This window comes from Vipera berus, assembly GCF_964194415.1.
Source record: "Vipera berus genome assembly, chromosome: 1".
NCBI lineage: Eukaryota > Metazoa > Chordata > Lepidosauria > Squamata > Viperidae > Vipera > Vipera berus.
In genome coordinates this window covers 21681825-21698169 of record NC_138202.1, presented here as the reverse complement: position 1 = coordinate 21698169, position 16345 = coordinate 21681825, and the positions used below count along the sequence as shown (strand labels likewise).

The 16345-nt window shown below is 39.9% G+C and overlaps 1 protein-coding gene across 1 annotated transcript in view; it reads left to right on the top strand.

Annotated features, from left to right (window-relative positions):
* Positions 1 to 16345, top strand: part of MDGA2 (MAM domain containing glycosylphosphatidylinositol anchor 2) — a gene marked incomplete at both ends in the record, with an annotated part of 586749 nt that overhangs the window by 281491 nt on the left and 288913 nt on the right. Inside the window, one exon of the mRNA XM_081314870.1 lies at positions 13213 to 13421. Within this exon, the coding sequence (XP_081170996.1) occupies positions 13213 to 13421 (209 nt within the window). The remainder of the gene's footprint in view (positions 1 to 13212; positions 13422 to 16345) is intronic.

The following is a 16345-nucleotide window of genomic DNA, read 5'->3' as shown; positions in this document are numbered from 1 at the left end:
ATTTTACAAGGGACTCCTTGTAACTCCACCTGCAGTTTGAGTTTAGGTTTGAGGGGGTGTCGGGCCCTGGTGCGGCATACACTTCTACGGCTTCTACAAAACCCACACTAAATGGACCCTGGGCCCCAGTACCTCTCCTGGTTGGATCTTCCGACTGGTGTTTGGGTGGCCAGTCCCTCTGGAGAGCTCTGCAAACCATTGCAATGTGGCCTGTTTTGCCACAGGCCCTGCACGTGGCTGACTGGAATCTGAAATCAGCACGTTGATGGTTGCCGCCGCAGCCCTTACATCTAGGTAATAGAACTGCCTTGTAAGTGTTCTCTTGCTGTTTGCTGCTGCGGTGCTGCGTGTCGGGTTGCTTGTGAAGCTTGTTGACTTCAGGATCTTCTTCCTCCGAAGATTCCTCTGAGTGTTTGGCGTCCTCGTGGTAGACTGTTTCTTCGTGCTTCGTTGTTTTGGCAGGCTGGACTGTTTGGACTGCACCCCCGGCAGCTTAATCTGTCATTACTTCGTCTTGGGCTTCAATGAATGTTAAATTTGGTCTGGCAAAAAGTCTTTGCTGGAGCGTTCGATTCCGTAGGCCGCAGACGAGCCGATCTCGCAGTTGCTCCTCCACGTCGGAAAATTTATAGAGGCGTGCGGCCTGCCTCAAGGCTGCGATGTATTCAGATGCTGTTTTGCCAGGCTGCTGCAATCGCTGTTCAAACTTGAAATGCCAAGCAATTACTGACATCTTTGGCTGGAAATGCTCTCCCAGCTTCTTCTTGAGGTCAGCGTAGGAAGCTGACTCTATTGGCGTCAGTGCAAAGAGGTTTTCAGCCAGGTCGAATGTGGCCAGGCTGCATACGCAGAGCAGTGTGGCGGCCTTTAGCCCGTCTTCTGCGACTTGGTTTGCCCGGAGGTAGCTCTCTACCTGGGACAAGTAAGAAGGCCATACCTCTGGATGCTTGACGTCGAATTCGCGAAGTCTTCCGACCTTTGGCATGCTGTCTTCGGCTGGTTCCTGCGGTTTCTGATCCTGCTTCTCTGAGGCCCAGGGACTGAATCCGCTGAGCATGAGGTCGCTAGCGTGGCTTGCTAGCCAACCAAAGGGGGGGGAATGCCTTTTCCCTCCAGGCGTGAGCTGCCTCTCCTCTAGTGAACTTCAGCTCTTCTAGAGAAGCAGGATTCCACCTTCGTCGCCAGTGTTGTGTAGTGAGTTCTTCGCGCAGGAAAGAAGACGAGGCGAGTGAGTTCAACAAAGCTCATGGTTTATTGCTTACAGGATCTGAACTGAGAATTGGCCTGCAGCTTGCAGCAATTTATAGCCCGGCCCCTAGGTGGCAGCCAATAGATTTAAAGTAACCCACTGCTGCCTAGGGGCAGCCAATAGCAGTACTGGAGACCTAGAGTCTGGGTTGCTGGAGAGCCATTAGCTGCTCCAGCTAACCATGTGGTGTTACACTTGAGCCCAATACATAACAGTTATATTAGCCAATTTTGTCCCATCTGGACATTTAATAATAAATATGTCCACCTCTTCATCCAAGTCATTAATAAAAATATTAATGAGTAGAGGATCCAGTATTAATCCTTGTGCTAACTTATTTGATACTTCTCTCCAGTCTGATACTTGACCTGATATTTGATATTTCTCTACACTGAAGATACTCTTTGTAATTTTCAAGCAAGCTACATATCTACCTAATTGCCATGGCATCCAATCACATTTGTTAGTATACGATGCCTTTGAGTATTTTGACAAAATCCTGGCTGTAGTAAAGCTATATTATGTCTACATCAATCCCATGGTCTATTAAGAAATTCATCTGCTCAAAAAATAAGATGAAATTAATTTAGCAAGATTTGTTCTTAACAAATATGTGGTGATTTCTGATAATTAGGGCTGTGCAATGCTTTGCATGTGAAGGTAAAAGAGATAGATATTTATCTTCTATGGACATTTAATTTCATTTATATTCAATTTTTGTCTACCTGTCCATTTACATTCCTTTACTTTTCAGTTGTACATCTTTGCAGGGAGGATTACTTGATTATAAAGCAAATATCTAGGTTATTCAGGGGTAACCTAACAGAAGGAACAAAACCTGATCATGCTGTACTTGGCTGGGACTAATGTTAAGAGTCTTAAGAGACAACCCGGACCTATCAGATTTTGCTTGAACAACTTAGAGATGAGAGAATTCTCTATAACTTCCAATTCAATAAAATCTTTACTTTACTCTTGGAAAATCCATAGGATCCATAGGATTTGATTTAGGCTCATCTATTGAACTCTCAGTTTGCTCTTTTAGTTTCTGTTTTCTCAACAGATTTTGAATTCTGAACTTGCAATGGACTTATGACCAAACAATTATTGTGATGGTTATATTGTGATTATAATCCAGATAATGAGCTGCTGCTTAAGAGAGCAGGATATAAATATGCAAAGTTTCAACCCTTTTCTTAAAAAAGGACTTCATAGCAGCAACATCCTTCCCACTTTTATAATGGGTGGTCAATGGGGCCAGAGAAACTCTGGGGAAATGAATATGGCAGGTATAATTATAATTTTCTTCTGCACATATGCCCTTAACCCTGAATCATACTTAGCCAGATGGTCATTACTCCTTTTCTAACTTGTCTTGCATAGTTATTATGAAAATAAAACCAGAAATGAAGGAAGTCCATCATTTAGGGGTCTCCTGGACTACAGGTACATCATAAGAGCCAGTGTGGCATAATGATTAAGACACTGAACAAGGTAAAATATATTGGGAAACATTGAGCCAGTCATTCCTTCTCAGCCAACCCAACCCACAAGACTGTTGTAGAAAAATTGTGAGAAGTATGCTATCTTGAGTTCCTGGAAGAAATGGGAATAGAAATTTAATGATTCCCAACTAATTTGTACCATACCTCCCATATACTGGTCCTAATAGTAACCATGGGGTGAGCAGTTTGACTCAGATTAGATGACACTCCTAGAGAAGGAGATAATTTTTCTTATCCTATTTTACTAGTGAAAATATGTCTCATGCAGTAAATATACAGAATATATAGAATAATAGAATTGGAAGGGACCTTGGAGGTCTTCTGGTCCAACCCCTTTCACAATCAGGAGACTCTCTCCCATTTCAGGCAAATGGTTGTCCCTTCTTAAACACCTCCAAAATTGGAACACCCACAACTTCTGAAGGCAAGCAATTCCACTAATTGTTTTCACCAATAGGAAATTTCTCAGTTCTAGGTTGAGTTTCTCTTTGTTAAGCTTTCATCCGTTAGTTCTTGTCTAGTTCTCTAGTGATTTGGAAAATAGATTGAACCCCTCCTGTCTGTGACATTCCCTCAAGTATGGGAACAGAATGCTGGATATATGTAGTCTACTCCACAACTGTTCATCATACAGTTTAGCCTTCAGCCTCCTAATCATATTTGTTTGCTCTTCTCTTCACTCTTTATAGTCTCAACATCTTTTTTGTATTGTGACCAAAATACTGAATGCAGTATTCTGCATTAGCATTGGTCATACTAATGTGGTATAAAATAATACTAAAACTTCACGTGACCTTGATACCACCCCTCTATTAAAGGTCTCCATTGGCCTCTTTGTAAGCTGCAGTTCGCTGTTGACTGATACTTAAGTGATTGTCTGCTAGGAATTTTAGATCCCTCTCACAGTTACTGTTGTTGAGCCAGGTGCCACCTGTGCATTTTACTTTTCTTGCCAAAGTATAAAACCTTACTTTTCCCACTACTGAATTGAATTTTGAGGGATCAAGCCCAGTTTTCACATCTGTTAAGATGCTTCTGGATCTTGGTCTATCTTCATCTTGGTATCATCTGCAGTTTTGATGAGTTCCCTTCTACCTTCTCATCTAAACCATTTATGAAAATGTTAAAGAGTATGGGCCTAAGACAGAACCTCGTGATACCCCAATTGCATGCTTCCCTCCATGAAAGCTTTCTGCAGATGGGAATGTCCTTGCAGGGAAGGCAGGAGGTCTTTCAGCTTCAAAGAAAAAGAAAAAGTGTATTCTCACAAGTGTGTGCTACAAAATACAATGATTAGCAGGGAAAAGGTGTTTCCTGAATATATATAAATAATATATATAATATAAATATATATATTTATATAAGTAGCTATGTGTCTCCTTGCCATATAACCAATGGCAATCCTAGTCTGGGGGAACATTAAATATGAAAGACCTGCCTTGCTATCGTTGTGATGCTCATTTAATTAGTGCTGTTAATTTTTAAGAGAGTTCCATACATTATTAGTGATGCATGTTAGCAGTAAGATTTTTCTTTCTGGATATATGTTCCTAAGATCTGTTTTTTCCCCTGTCTTAAAAGCTGATGGGACAGCAATTAGTGCAATAAAACATATTAATTAGTTCTTTCTTGAAATGGAGACAAAATGCAAATGATCGCTCCAGCCCATTAATTTATATCTTTTTATCCCAGTATTTAGCTGTCAGAAACAAGGCTGTTTTTGTCAGACCTCTGGCTAAGTTTACAATTCTGCTCAAACAGGGACACCGTGTATTGCTTTGGGGACCAAACTATTACGAACCATCTGCCCATATTCTGTATCTTGAATGATAATAGAGAGGGTGGACTTGGGTTGTAAACAAAGCACTTAGTCTACAGCTCAAGAAACAGCCCCGATCAACCATACATGTACTCTGCTTGTCTGTTTGCCTGCCTGCCTGCCTGCCTGCCTGCCTCCCTCCCTGCCCGCCCGCCCGCCCGCCCGCCTATCTATCTATCTATCTATCTATCTATCTATCTATCTATCTATCTATCTATCTATCTATCTATCTATCTATCATCTATCTATCTATCTATCTATCTATCTATCTATCTATCTATCTATCTATCTATCTATCTATCTATCTATCTATCTATCTATCTATCTCAAAATGGACCTGAAGAAGTTGAAAGCAGTCCATTTGTTTTGTACACATCAGGGGAAGCAAAATAATGAGAAATGTGACACTTCACACTTGTGTTGTGATTCTTGCCCTTTCCAAAGGGCAGGAATCACAACCCAAGTATGAAGTATCACATTTCCCAAGATGGGCCCCTGTGGTGTGAAGTGTCTCATCTCCAAAGATGGGCCCCTGTGGTGAGAATGAAACCTTTAAATTTATTTTCTTGCTTTTTCTACCTAGGCCCCAACAACAGTTATAAAATAAATCTTTCATCCATTACTTTTTTTGGTGAAAGCACAGCTTCTTCCATAGCATAGCTAATGGCAATTAATAGAGTCTGCTAACACCTTGTTCACTTGAAAAGTGAGTGCATCAGGGAGATGAGATACTGTATTTAAAATAAAGTGTGGCTTTTAAAAATGTATTGGAAAAAGTGACAAGGTAAAGCTGGATAGCAAAAGACATGAATTGCAAATATTTAACTTAGTAAAACTTATATGAAGCTACTAAGTTTTGATTTATTTCATGTTACATTACAAATGTAGGGACGCGGTGGCTCAGTGGGTTAGGACGCTGAGCTTGTTGATCAGATGATCAGCAGTTTGGCAGCTCAAATCCCAAGTGCCGCATAACAGAGTGAGCGCCTGTTACTCATCCCAGCTTCTGCCAACCTAGCAGTTTGAAAACACGTAAAAATGCAAGTAGAAAAATAGGGACCGCTACAGTGGGAAGGCAACAGGGTTCTGTGTGCCTTTGGTGTCTAGTCATGCCAGCCACATGACCACGGAGACGTCCTCGGACAAGCACTGGCTCTTCGGCTTTGAAACGGAGATGAGCACTGGCCCCTAGAGTTGGAAACGACTAGCATGCATGTGTGGGGGAAACTTTACCTTTACATTACAAATATATCATTGACATTCCAGATAGTCCTCAAGTTATGACCACAGTTGAGACTGGAATTTTGGTTGCAAAACAATGCAGTTAGTGGTTAAGTGAGTTATCATGTGATCAGACCCAATTTTTCAACCTTTTTTCAATGAAATCCTTAAGCAAATCCTCACAGTTGTTAAGCAAATAACATGGTTGAATCTGGCTTCTCCAACTAACTTTTTTGTTAGAAACTGGCTGGGATGGTCAGAATTCATGATCACAAGACACTGCAGTCGTAAGCATCAGGTGCTGGTTGCCAAGCACATGAATTGGATTCACATGACTGACTACAGGACTGGCATTTTAAGGATGAATCATAAGTCACTTTTTGGGACGCTGTCATAATTTTGAACTGACTTTAAATAAATGGCTATATGTTGAGGATTATTTGTATATACAAGGGCAATTTGGAAATAAACCTCCATTTGGTTATCAATGACAGACACTCGCAGATACAGAACTTTTATTATACACATTAGAAAACTACAACATTACATTACTTTTTGACATAATCACCATTCAAATTGAGGCACTTGTCATAACGTCTTACAAGGTTTGAAATTCCTTAGTAGTAGTCACTCAGTGCCAGATCTGGGCTATAGGGTGGGGGGTGGGGGTTGATCAAAAACATCGCAATGGAACTGCTTCAAAAGTTTTTGGGTATGACTAGCAGTGTGCGGGCAAGCATTATCGTGAACCAACACCACACTGGAAGTGGTGCCATAGAAAATCCTGTCAAATGTAAAGATGCCAAAGGAGTATTGCTACTGAAGTTCTCAGAGCGTGGTTTGACCATCAATTCAGAAGCCTACTGTGAAATGTTACGAAAACTCAGATGAGACATCCATAACAAGTGTTGGGGCATGCTGACTTCCAGTGGGGTGTTGGTTCACAATAATGCTCACCCACACACCACTAGACGCACCCAAGAATTTTTGAAGCAGATCCATTGGGAAGTTTTTGATCACACAGACACCCCATAGCCCAGATTTGGCTCTGAGCGACTACTATTAAGGAATTTCAAACCTTGTAAGACGTTATGACAAGTGCCACAATTTGAATGGTGATCATGTCGAAAAGTATTGTAATGTTGTATTTTTGTAATGTGTATAATAAAAGTTCTATATCTGTGAGTGTCTGTCATTGATAGCCAAGTGGAAGTTTATTTCCGAATTGCCCTCATACTTTACATAAAAATGAATTGAAAATCCATGGAAATTGGGATAGTTGCATAAAAATCTACTGAGTAATATTTTGACAGAATAATAATAATAATGTCAGCACACATGTATAGAATAACTGTAAACTGATCTGAGCATCCTTGGATCCAGTGTCTTTGCTGGTGGGCTTCCCAAAATCTCTAGCAGTTGGTCAGTGTAAGACTTTCCTAAAGCCTTCAGAAATTAAGGCCTTATTCCCATGATATAAATGACCTGGTTGCCCCTTTCCTAGTCAGCAGAGTCACCAGTATGTATTTGAAACACAGAATTGAAGATAGGATTATGTTCCAAGTCTCATTTTTATATCCCAGATATAAAGGGACCAAGATGTTGCCCCATTATCCATTTTTTTCCTGAAATTGGAACAAAAGAGAAAACAAAAATTAAAAAAAAAAGAAAAAAACCCACAGTGGATGGACACTTCTATGTAGAGATTCATGGGAAGAAGATTTATTAATATCTTCTGCCATGTTGCTGTGTAGGGTATGAAAACCTAGATAACCTAGATAACCATAGAAAATACCCAGACAATTTTTGTTTTCATAGTATCCCTCTAGAAATCTGAATGGCTCTCAAGAATTATAAAGGGGAGTTAACTCATAAAATGACCAGCTCTCTTCTTTAAATAGAAGAGAATATCTGTAGCTCAAAGTTGAACTATGGAGTTCTTGCGACCCTCTGAGCTTGGCTGTTTGCTTGCAGTCATTTCATTATCTAACTCCTTAGTGACTGTTCAAAGTTACTACGCATTGAAAAAAGTGACATGATCATTTTTCACACTTATGACCATTGCAGTATACATAGGGACATGATCAAAATTGAGATGCTTAGCAACTGACGTGTGTGTGTGTGTGTGTGTGTGTGTGTGTTGTTTTTATTGTCCTGAGGTCATGCAATCACCTTTTGCAACCTTCTGACAAAGTCAATGGGGAAGTCAGATTCACTTACCAATTGTGCTACAAATTTGACAACTGTAGTGATTCACTTAGCAACTGTGGCAAGAAAGGTAATAAAATGAGGCAAAACTCATTTAACAAATGTTTCACTTAGCTATAGAAATTTTGGGCTCAGATGTATGTTGAGGATTACCTGTATACAGGTATTCTAAGCAAAAAATGTTGTCAATATGTACAACATAGGTTCCTTTTTGTATCTCTCCTTCAAGATCCTGTTTCATCATGACTCCCATTCAGGTGAGGTCTCTCTGATTTTAAGTAAATTTAACTGAAAAAGTTCAGTTATAGTAAGAGTGGGGGAGATTTGCTGTAAATCCTAAAGAGAAGCTTGGTTAGATCTCTGAATGGAGTTGTTGTTGTTAGCTGCGAAGTCGTGTCCGACCCATCGCGACCCTATGGACAACATTCCTCCAGGCCTTCCTGTCTTCTACCATCTTCTGGAGTCCATCTAAGCTCACGCCTACTGTTTCAGTGACTCCATCCAGCCACCTCATTCTCTGTCGTCCCCTTCTTCTATTGCCCTCGATCTTTCCCAGCATTAGGCTCTTCTCCAGTGAGTCCTTCCTTCTCATTAGGTGGCCAAAGTATTTGAGTTTTAGCTTCAGGATCTGGCCTTCTAAAGAGCAGTCAGGATTGATCTCCTCTAGGACTGACCGGTTTGATCGCCTTGCAGTCCAAGGGACTCGCAGGAGTCTTCTCCAGCACCATAGTTCAAAGGCCTCAATTCTTTGGCGCTCAGCCTTTCTTATGGTCCAACTTTCACTGCCATACATTGCAACTGGGAAGACCATAGCCTTGACTATACGCACTTTTGTTGACAGGGTGATGTCTCTGCTTTTTAGTGTGCTGTCTAGATTTGCCATGGCTTTCCTCCCCAGGAGCAAGCGTCTTTTAATTTCTTGGCTACAGTCCCCATCTGCAGTGATCTTGGAGCCCAGGAAAACAAAATCTGTCACTACCTCCATTTCTTCCCCATCTATTTGCCAGGAATTGAGAGGGCCAGTTGCCATGATCTTGGTTTTCTTAATGTTAAGTTTCAACCCAAGTTTTGCACTCTCCTTCTTCACCCGCAACAAGAGGCTCTTTAGTTCTTCTTCACTTTCTGCCATTAGAGTGGTATCATCTGCGTATCTTAGGTTGTTGATATTTCTTCCGGCAATCTTAATTCCAACTTTTGATTCATCTAGCCCTGCCTTTCTCATGATGTGCTCTGCATATAAGTTAAATAGGCAGGGCGACAGTATACAGCCTTGCCGGACTCCTTTCCCAATTTTGAACCAATCAGTGGTTCCGTGTCCAGTTCTCACTGTTGCTTCTTGACCCGCATATAGGTTTCTCAAGAGACAAATAAGATGGTCTGGTACTCCCATCTCTTTAAGAACTTGCCACAGTTTGTTATGATCCACACAATCAAAGGCTTTAGCATAGTCAATGAAGCAGAAGTAGATGTTTTTCTAGAACTCCCTAGCTTTCTCCATGATCCAGCGTATGTTGGCAATTTGATCTCTAGTTCCTCTGCCTCTTCGAAATCCTGCCTGTACTTCTGGTAGTTCTCGATCCACATACTGCTGAAGTCTAGCTTGTAGGATTTTAAGCATGACTTTACTAGCATGAGAAATGAGTGCAATGGTGCGATAGTTTGAACATTCTTTGGCACTGCCTTTCTTTGGAATTGGAATGTAAACTGATCTTTTCCAATCCTGTGGCCACTGTTGAGTTTTCCAAATTTGCTGGCAAATTGAGTGTAGCACTTTTACTGCACTGTCTTTTAAGATTTTGAATAGCTCAGCTGGAATACTGTCACCTCCACTAGCTTTGTTGTTGCTCAGCTTTTCTAAGGCCCACTTCACCTCACATTCTAGGATGTCTGGCTCGAGGTCAGTGACCACATCATTGTGATTATCTGGGACGTTAAGCTCATTCTTGTATAGTTCTTCTGTGTAATTTTGCCACCTCTTCTTAATCTCTTCTGCCTCTGTTAGGTCCCTGCCATTTTGGTCCTTTATCATGCCCATTTTTGCATTAAACGTTCCCTTCATCTCTCCAATTTTCTTGAAAAGATCTCTGGTCCTCCCTATTCTATTGTTTTCTTCTATTTCTTTGCACTGTTCATTTAAGAAGGCATTCTTATCTCTTCTAGCTATTCTCTGGAATTCTGCATTCAATTGGGCATATCTATGTTTTTCTCCCTTGCCTTTCGCTTCCCTCCTTTCCTCAGCTATTTGCAAAGCTTCCTCAGACAGCCATTTTGCTTTCTTGCATTTCTTTTTCTTTGGGATAGTTTTGGTTGCTACCTGTTGTACAATGTCGCGAACCTCTATCCATAGTTCTTCAGGCACTCTGTCTATCAGATCTAATTCCTTAAATCTATTTGTCACCTCTACTGTATATTCAACAGGGATATGATTTAATTCATACCTGACTGGCCTAGTGCTTTTCCCTACTTTCTTCAGTTTAAGCCTAAACTTTGCAAGGAGAAGCTCATGGTCTGAGCCACAGTCAGCTCCTGGTCTTGTTTTTACCGACTGTATAGAGCTTCTCCATCTTTGGCTGCAGAGCATATAGTCAATCTGATTTCTGTGTTGACCGTCTGGTGATGTCCATGTGTAGAGCCGTCTCTTGGGTTGTTGGAAAAGAGTGTTTGCTATGACCATCGTATTCTCTTGACAAAATTCTATCAGCCTGTGCCCTGCTTCATTTTGTACTCCAAGGCCAAACTTGCCTGTTATTCCAGTTATCTTTTGGCTTCCTACTTTAGCATTCCAATCCCCCATGATGATAAGGACATCATTTTTTGGTGTTACTTCTATAAGGTGCTGTAGGGCTTCATAGAACCGGTCAATTTCATCCTCTTCAGCACTGGTGGTTGGGGCATAGACTTGGACTACTGTGATATTGAATGGTTTGCCTTGGATTCGAACTGAGATCATTCTGTCATTTTGAGGATTGTATCCCAGTATTGATTTTCCTACTCTTTTATTGACTATGAAGGCTACTCCATTTCTTCTGAGGGATTCTTGCCCGCAGTAGTATACCTGATGGTCATCTGAATTAAATTCACCCATTCCTGTCCATTTTAGTTCGCTGATACCTAAGATGTCGATGTTCAGTCTTGTCATCTCTTGTTTGACCACGTCCAGCTTTCCTTGATTCATGGATCTTACATTCCAGGTTCCTATGGAGAAAAAATCTTTACAGCATCGGACTTTCCTTTCACCACCAGACATATCCACAGCTGAGCGTCCTTTCGGCTTTGGCCCAGTCGCTTCATTCTTTCTGGCGCTACTAGTACTAGCCCTCTGCTCTTCCCCAGTAGCATATTGGACGCCTTCCGACCTGAGGGGCTCATCTTCCAGCGTCATATCGTTTTGCCTTTTGGTACTGTCCATAGGGTTTTCATGGCAAAGATACTGGAGTGGGTTGCCATTTCCTTCTCCAGTGGATCACGTTTTGTCAGAACTCTCAGCTATGACCTGTCCGTCTTGGGTGGCCCTGCACGGCATAGCTCATAGCTTCATTGAATTACGCAAGCCCCTTCGCCACGACAAGGCAGTAATCCATGAAGGGGTCTGAATGGAGAGGTTTCTACTAATAGGAGGGAATCTTGGCATTTTGTGCTGGTCCATTTTCATGAATTAATAGCAAATTCAGGGACAAGCGTCTTGTTAGTTTGGAAGAAAAATTGAACAACCCATAAAGAATACAGTGGTTTCTTTATGTTTGAGGAAACATCCTGGATGTTCAAATATCAGTAGGCTTTGTAAGAACTGGCTATTCTCACTGGCTTTCAGGATGCCTAGAACATTGAAAATACCAGTTGAAACAATAATAATGGCATGGGGTGGAAGTGGGGTTAAGCTGAATTAGCTGCCTGATTAATATTGTTGATTGGCTGGAATCCCTTGATCAAAATGACTTATAACAAAGGGTGTCATACTGTATTCTAGATCCCTTGGAATACTAGTTTTATGTTACAATTTGGCTTTGTCAAACTTCTTTATCTCCCTGGCACTTGCAGAAGACTTTTTTATCTTATGAATGGATATGCTTTGCACATGAATCTATTATGAAATATATCCTGCGGATGAAGAACTGAAGTCTGGGAAGTTATAAATCAGCCAAGGAGCACATCAAAAACTGAAATGCACCCAATGAATTTTATAGGCTTAAGACAGGCTTCTTAAACTGCGGTGCTGTGATCCCCCTAAAATCAATGAATTTGTGTCATACTCACACAAATCAAATGAATGATCTGTCCATTGATCTTAGTGATCTCCAAATTATGTAGTTATGTGAGTTCCACTGTATAGGTAATATGTTAAAAAGTCAAATATTAAAGGAGCTAATAACTGGGAGGAAACCAATTTAAATAACACAATGAAAAATATGCTTAGTTTCAACCACACTGGATAAAAAATAAGTAATATATTGAAATCTATCATTGATACATTGAATTTGGGATGCTAAAATGTTGATATGATTCAAATTGAAGGGCAGCAGTTCAGCCTTCTCCTAAACTGTAATCCTCAAGATGCGTGACAATTCCTATAATGGCTAAGGGGTACCATGTTTATTGTAAATTACGGAATTTGTTGTCTAAAAGCAAGGCAACCAAGTCAGACAAGACTTCACTGCAGAGCTAGAGGAATGAATCAATTGAAAACAAGCTTTGAAGAGTATCTTGTAAAATCTCATTCCTTGACATTTGAAGGAGGGGTCCCAGTAAAATAGCTATTTTATTTTTTTTAAGAAATGAAGACATATTTAAAGTTGGTTGGAACTCATCTTACGTCTTCATCATGACTCCATTTATAAAGAAATCCATGAATATTGACTAGTTATTAACAAAGCAGAAAACCAAAGCAAATTAAAAATAATATTCTCAGCCATCTTTTCATGCCAAATTCATGTGAATTTGGGTTAATCCTCTGAATAGAGAAGACCATCTCTTCCTCAGCAATACAATTGTTATCATCAAGTTTGGAAATACAGGGATTCAATGCCAGACTTTTTATGCCTAAGCACTTAAACTTCCCTGCCTGAATGAACAAAGCAGTCAATTTCATTGTTTCCTTGTTACTATCTTTTTAACACACACACACACACACACACACACACACACACACACTCAAGGAGGTTTTTTTTTCACCTGTTTTAATCTTTTCCTTTCTTCTTTCTTTGTGTTCCCAGATTTGGATGACCCAATTGTGACAGTCCACCAGAGCATAGGGGAAGCAAAAGAACAGTTTTACTACGAGAGAACTGTGTTCCTTAGGTGTGTAGCCAATTCCAACCCACCTGTTCGGTACAGTTGGAGGCGAGGGCAAGAGGTTCTATTACAAGGATCCGACAAAGGTGTTGAAATTTATGAGCCCTTCTTTACGCAGGTAGGGATCAAGGTACAGTTATATTTTTGTCATTATTTATTTTTCTTCCCCCAGTGCTGTTTTACCTATAAATTAATCCTATTTCCTCTTCAAACTAGCAAGAGCGTATGATGTCCATTACAAAGTAATTGTACTTCTTTTTATAATTTCATTACTGGGTGGTATTGAGGATCATTTTTTTTAATCTTTAAAAATTTCTGCAATCTGGACACTTAATAATGCCCAAAATGCATTTTTTTTAAAAAAAAAATATTTTTTGTATATTGTGATGTCTTTTGTGCTGAACAAGGTATCTACACAGGGCAGAATATGATGGGAACAGTGCATATTCTGAATATGGAGATATAGGATGGTACAGTGGTTAGAATGCAGTATTGCTGGCTTACTCTGTCCATAGACTGGAATTCTATTCTGACTGGCTCAAGGTTGACTCAGCCTTCCATCCTTTCGATAAAATGAGCACCCAGATTGTTGGGGGCAATATGTTGACTCTGTAAACCCCTCGGGGAATACTGTATAGCAGTATCAAGGGGTATATAAGTCTAAGTGCTATGGCTATTGCTATTAGTAGTGTAAAAAGGACATTATATTGGGGAAAATGCTTACAATTTTTCCCAATCTTAGGAAAACTACTCCCAAAATGAGTACCGTAGAACAATTGTGCTCAAAAATTATTTAAACAATTTGTGCTTGCCACATAGTCCTGAGTTCCACAGATTGGAAATGTATTCCTCTATGTACTATATAATGACAACAGAATGCAGTATAAGCATAATTGGCTTTATGTAAAGTTAAAGAAGACATCCATCTATACTATAAAAAGAACTGCAATTTGCACCCTATCTCACCTCACCCTCTCCTTCTCCCTCTCTTCTCTCTCTCTCTCTCCTCTTTCCCTGCTAATATCCACTAAGAAATGTTAAATCCACTCCCAGAAATCTCAGATTTGCCCACAACAGAAACAACATGTGTAGCAAAAATGTTTAAACTACTTTTACTGAATTAAGAGAGGAAATGGGTGCAGCTTTGCTCATTTCCTTCCCTTCTGTTTCTGCTTGCTTACCCTGTCTTGCCACACTGTTGATGTGGAATCTAAAAGGTAAACAACCTAGGTTACAAAATCCAGCAAGAAGGATCATAGCAGCCTCTCTTTGAATGCAGATAAGAGATTTAAAAGAAGGAAGCAAGTATGAATTGTGCCCAAGCAGTTTGAGATGCTGCCCCTGTTTTCATTTTTTAATGGATGGTATTATTCATGAATTGCTAATACATGCAGCATTGCATGTTAAACTTAGAGATTGTAAGTATGCAAGCTATCAGGGCTGCTAACAAAGGCCTGACTCTACCTACTTCTTTGCCAACTCCTGGGATCAAGTCATAAGAATCTGTGAAAGGAAACAAATGAGACGCTGAGTGTACAATCAGCACCCAAGCACAAAACCACTTGCAACTTTTGTAGATAATTTTCAGTTAATAGCTTTGAAAGCCCCATCACTTTGGTCCTTTATTATACTTGACAGGTTTGTATTGCCCAAAATCACTAGCAAAACCTTGCAGAAAAATAAGGAGGCTGGAATCATAGGGTGAGAAGGGATTTGACTCTTTCTCTCCCTGTTATATTGCACTAACCACCATCTGAGTAAAATCATAGAAACATCATGCTATTCTATATTCATTTTTTTTTTTGCATGCTGGATTAATTAGCATGACTTGAAGAGTAATATCCCATACAAATAGAGTTAACTTGATAGTATTTATTTACCTGTGATTATCCCAAGATTGGGAAAACTGCTTTCAGGCTTGATCTGTAAAGTAATTGTGAAGGTTAAGTATAAGAGCTAGTTTGGTCTAGTTGTTAAGGCACCAGACTAGAAAGTGAGAGACCATGAATTTTATTCCTGCCTTAGCCATGAAAGTCATCTGGGTGATCTTGGGCCCAATTCATTATGGAGAAAATAAGAGGAGAAAGGTGTATTGGATATGTCCCCAGTCTTGAGTTATCTGTAAAATAAGAAAGGTTGAATACATTCATACATACATACATACATACATACATACATAGTATTGAGTCTTTGTTCTAGAATCTTGCCATCTAGATTTCTACTGCTGCCCATGTGAGGATTATGGAAAGTAAAAGAGAACATTTAATGAGATACAAATATATATATATATATATATATATATATATATATATATATATATTTGTTTTCGTAGATTCTCGCGGGTGTCTGTATGTGTAGGTCTAGAGTCTCGGGTTTCTTCCCGCGTTCCTTTCTGTATATTCTGTATATCAAAGAAACTACATACAAACCTATATATACAGATCCCACAACCTATCTAGAAAAGACCACCAAGAAAAAGATAAAATCAACTTCTATAAGCCAAGAAATCCAACAAACAATCATTCCTAGGGAGAAGTCATCCAGATGCCCAAAACTATATGGCCTCCCCAAAATACACAAAGATGGAATCCCACTAAGACCCATAGTAAGTTCTATAGGCTCACCACTACAAAACTTAGCTAAATACCTAGCAAAACAATTACAACCTCTAGCAGAAATGGCAGCTTCATATGTCCAAAACTCATACCACTTTATAGAATTAGTGAAAAATCTACAGATAGACCAAAAAGACTTGCTAGTCAGCTTCGATGTGGTATCACTATTCACCCAGGTGCCAGTCCAAGAAGCTTTATCAACAATAAGAAGCAAATACCAACCACCTAACCATATTATAGAACTAGCAGAACACTGCTTATCAAACACATACTTCATACACAGAGGCCAGAGATACAAACAAATAGAAGGCTCACCAATGGGATCCCCTCTATCACCAGTTATCGCCAACCTTTTCATGGAAGAATTTGAAACTAACGCTCTAGAAAAGACTACAAACAAACCAAAACTGTGGCTCAGATATGTGGATGACACCTTCGT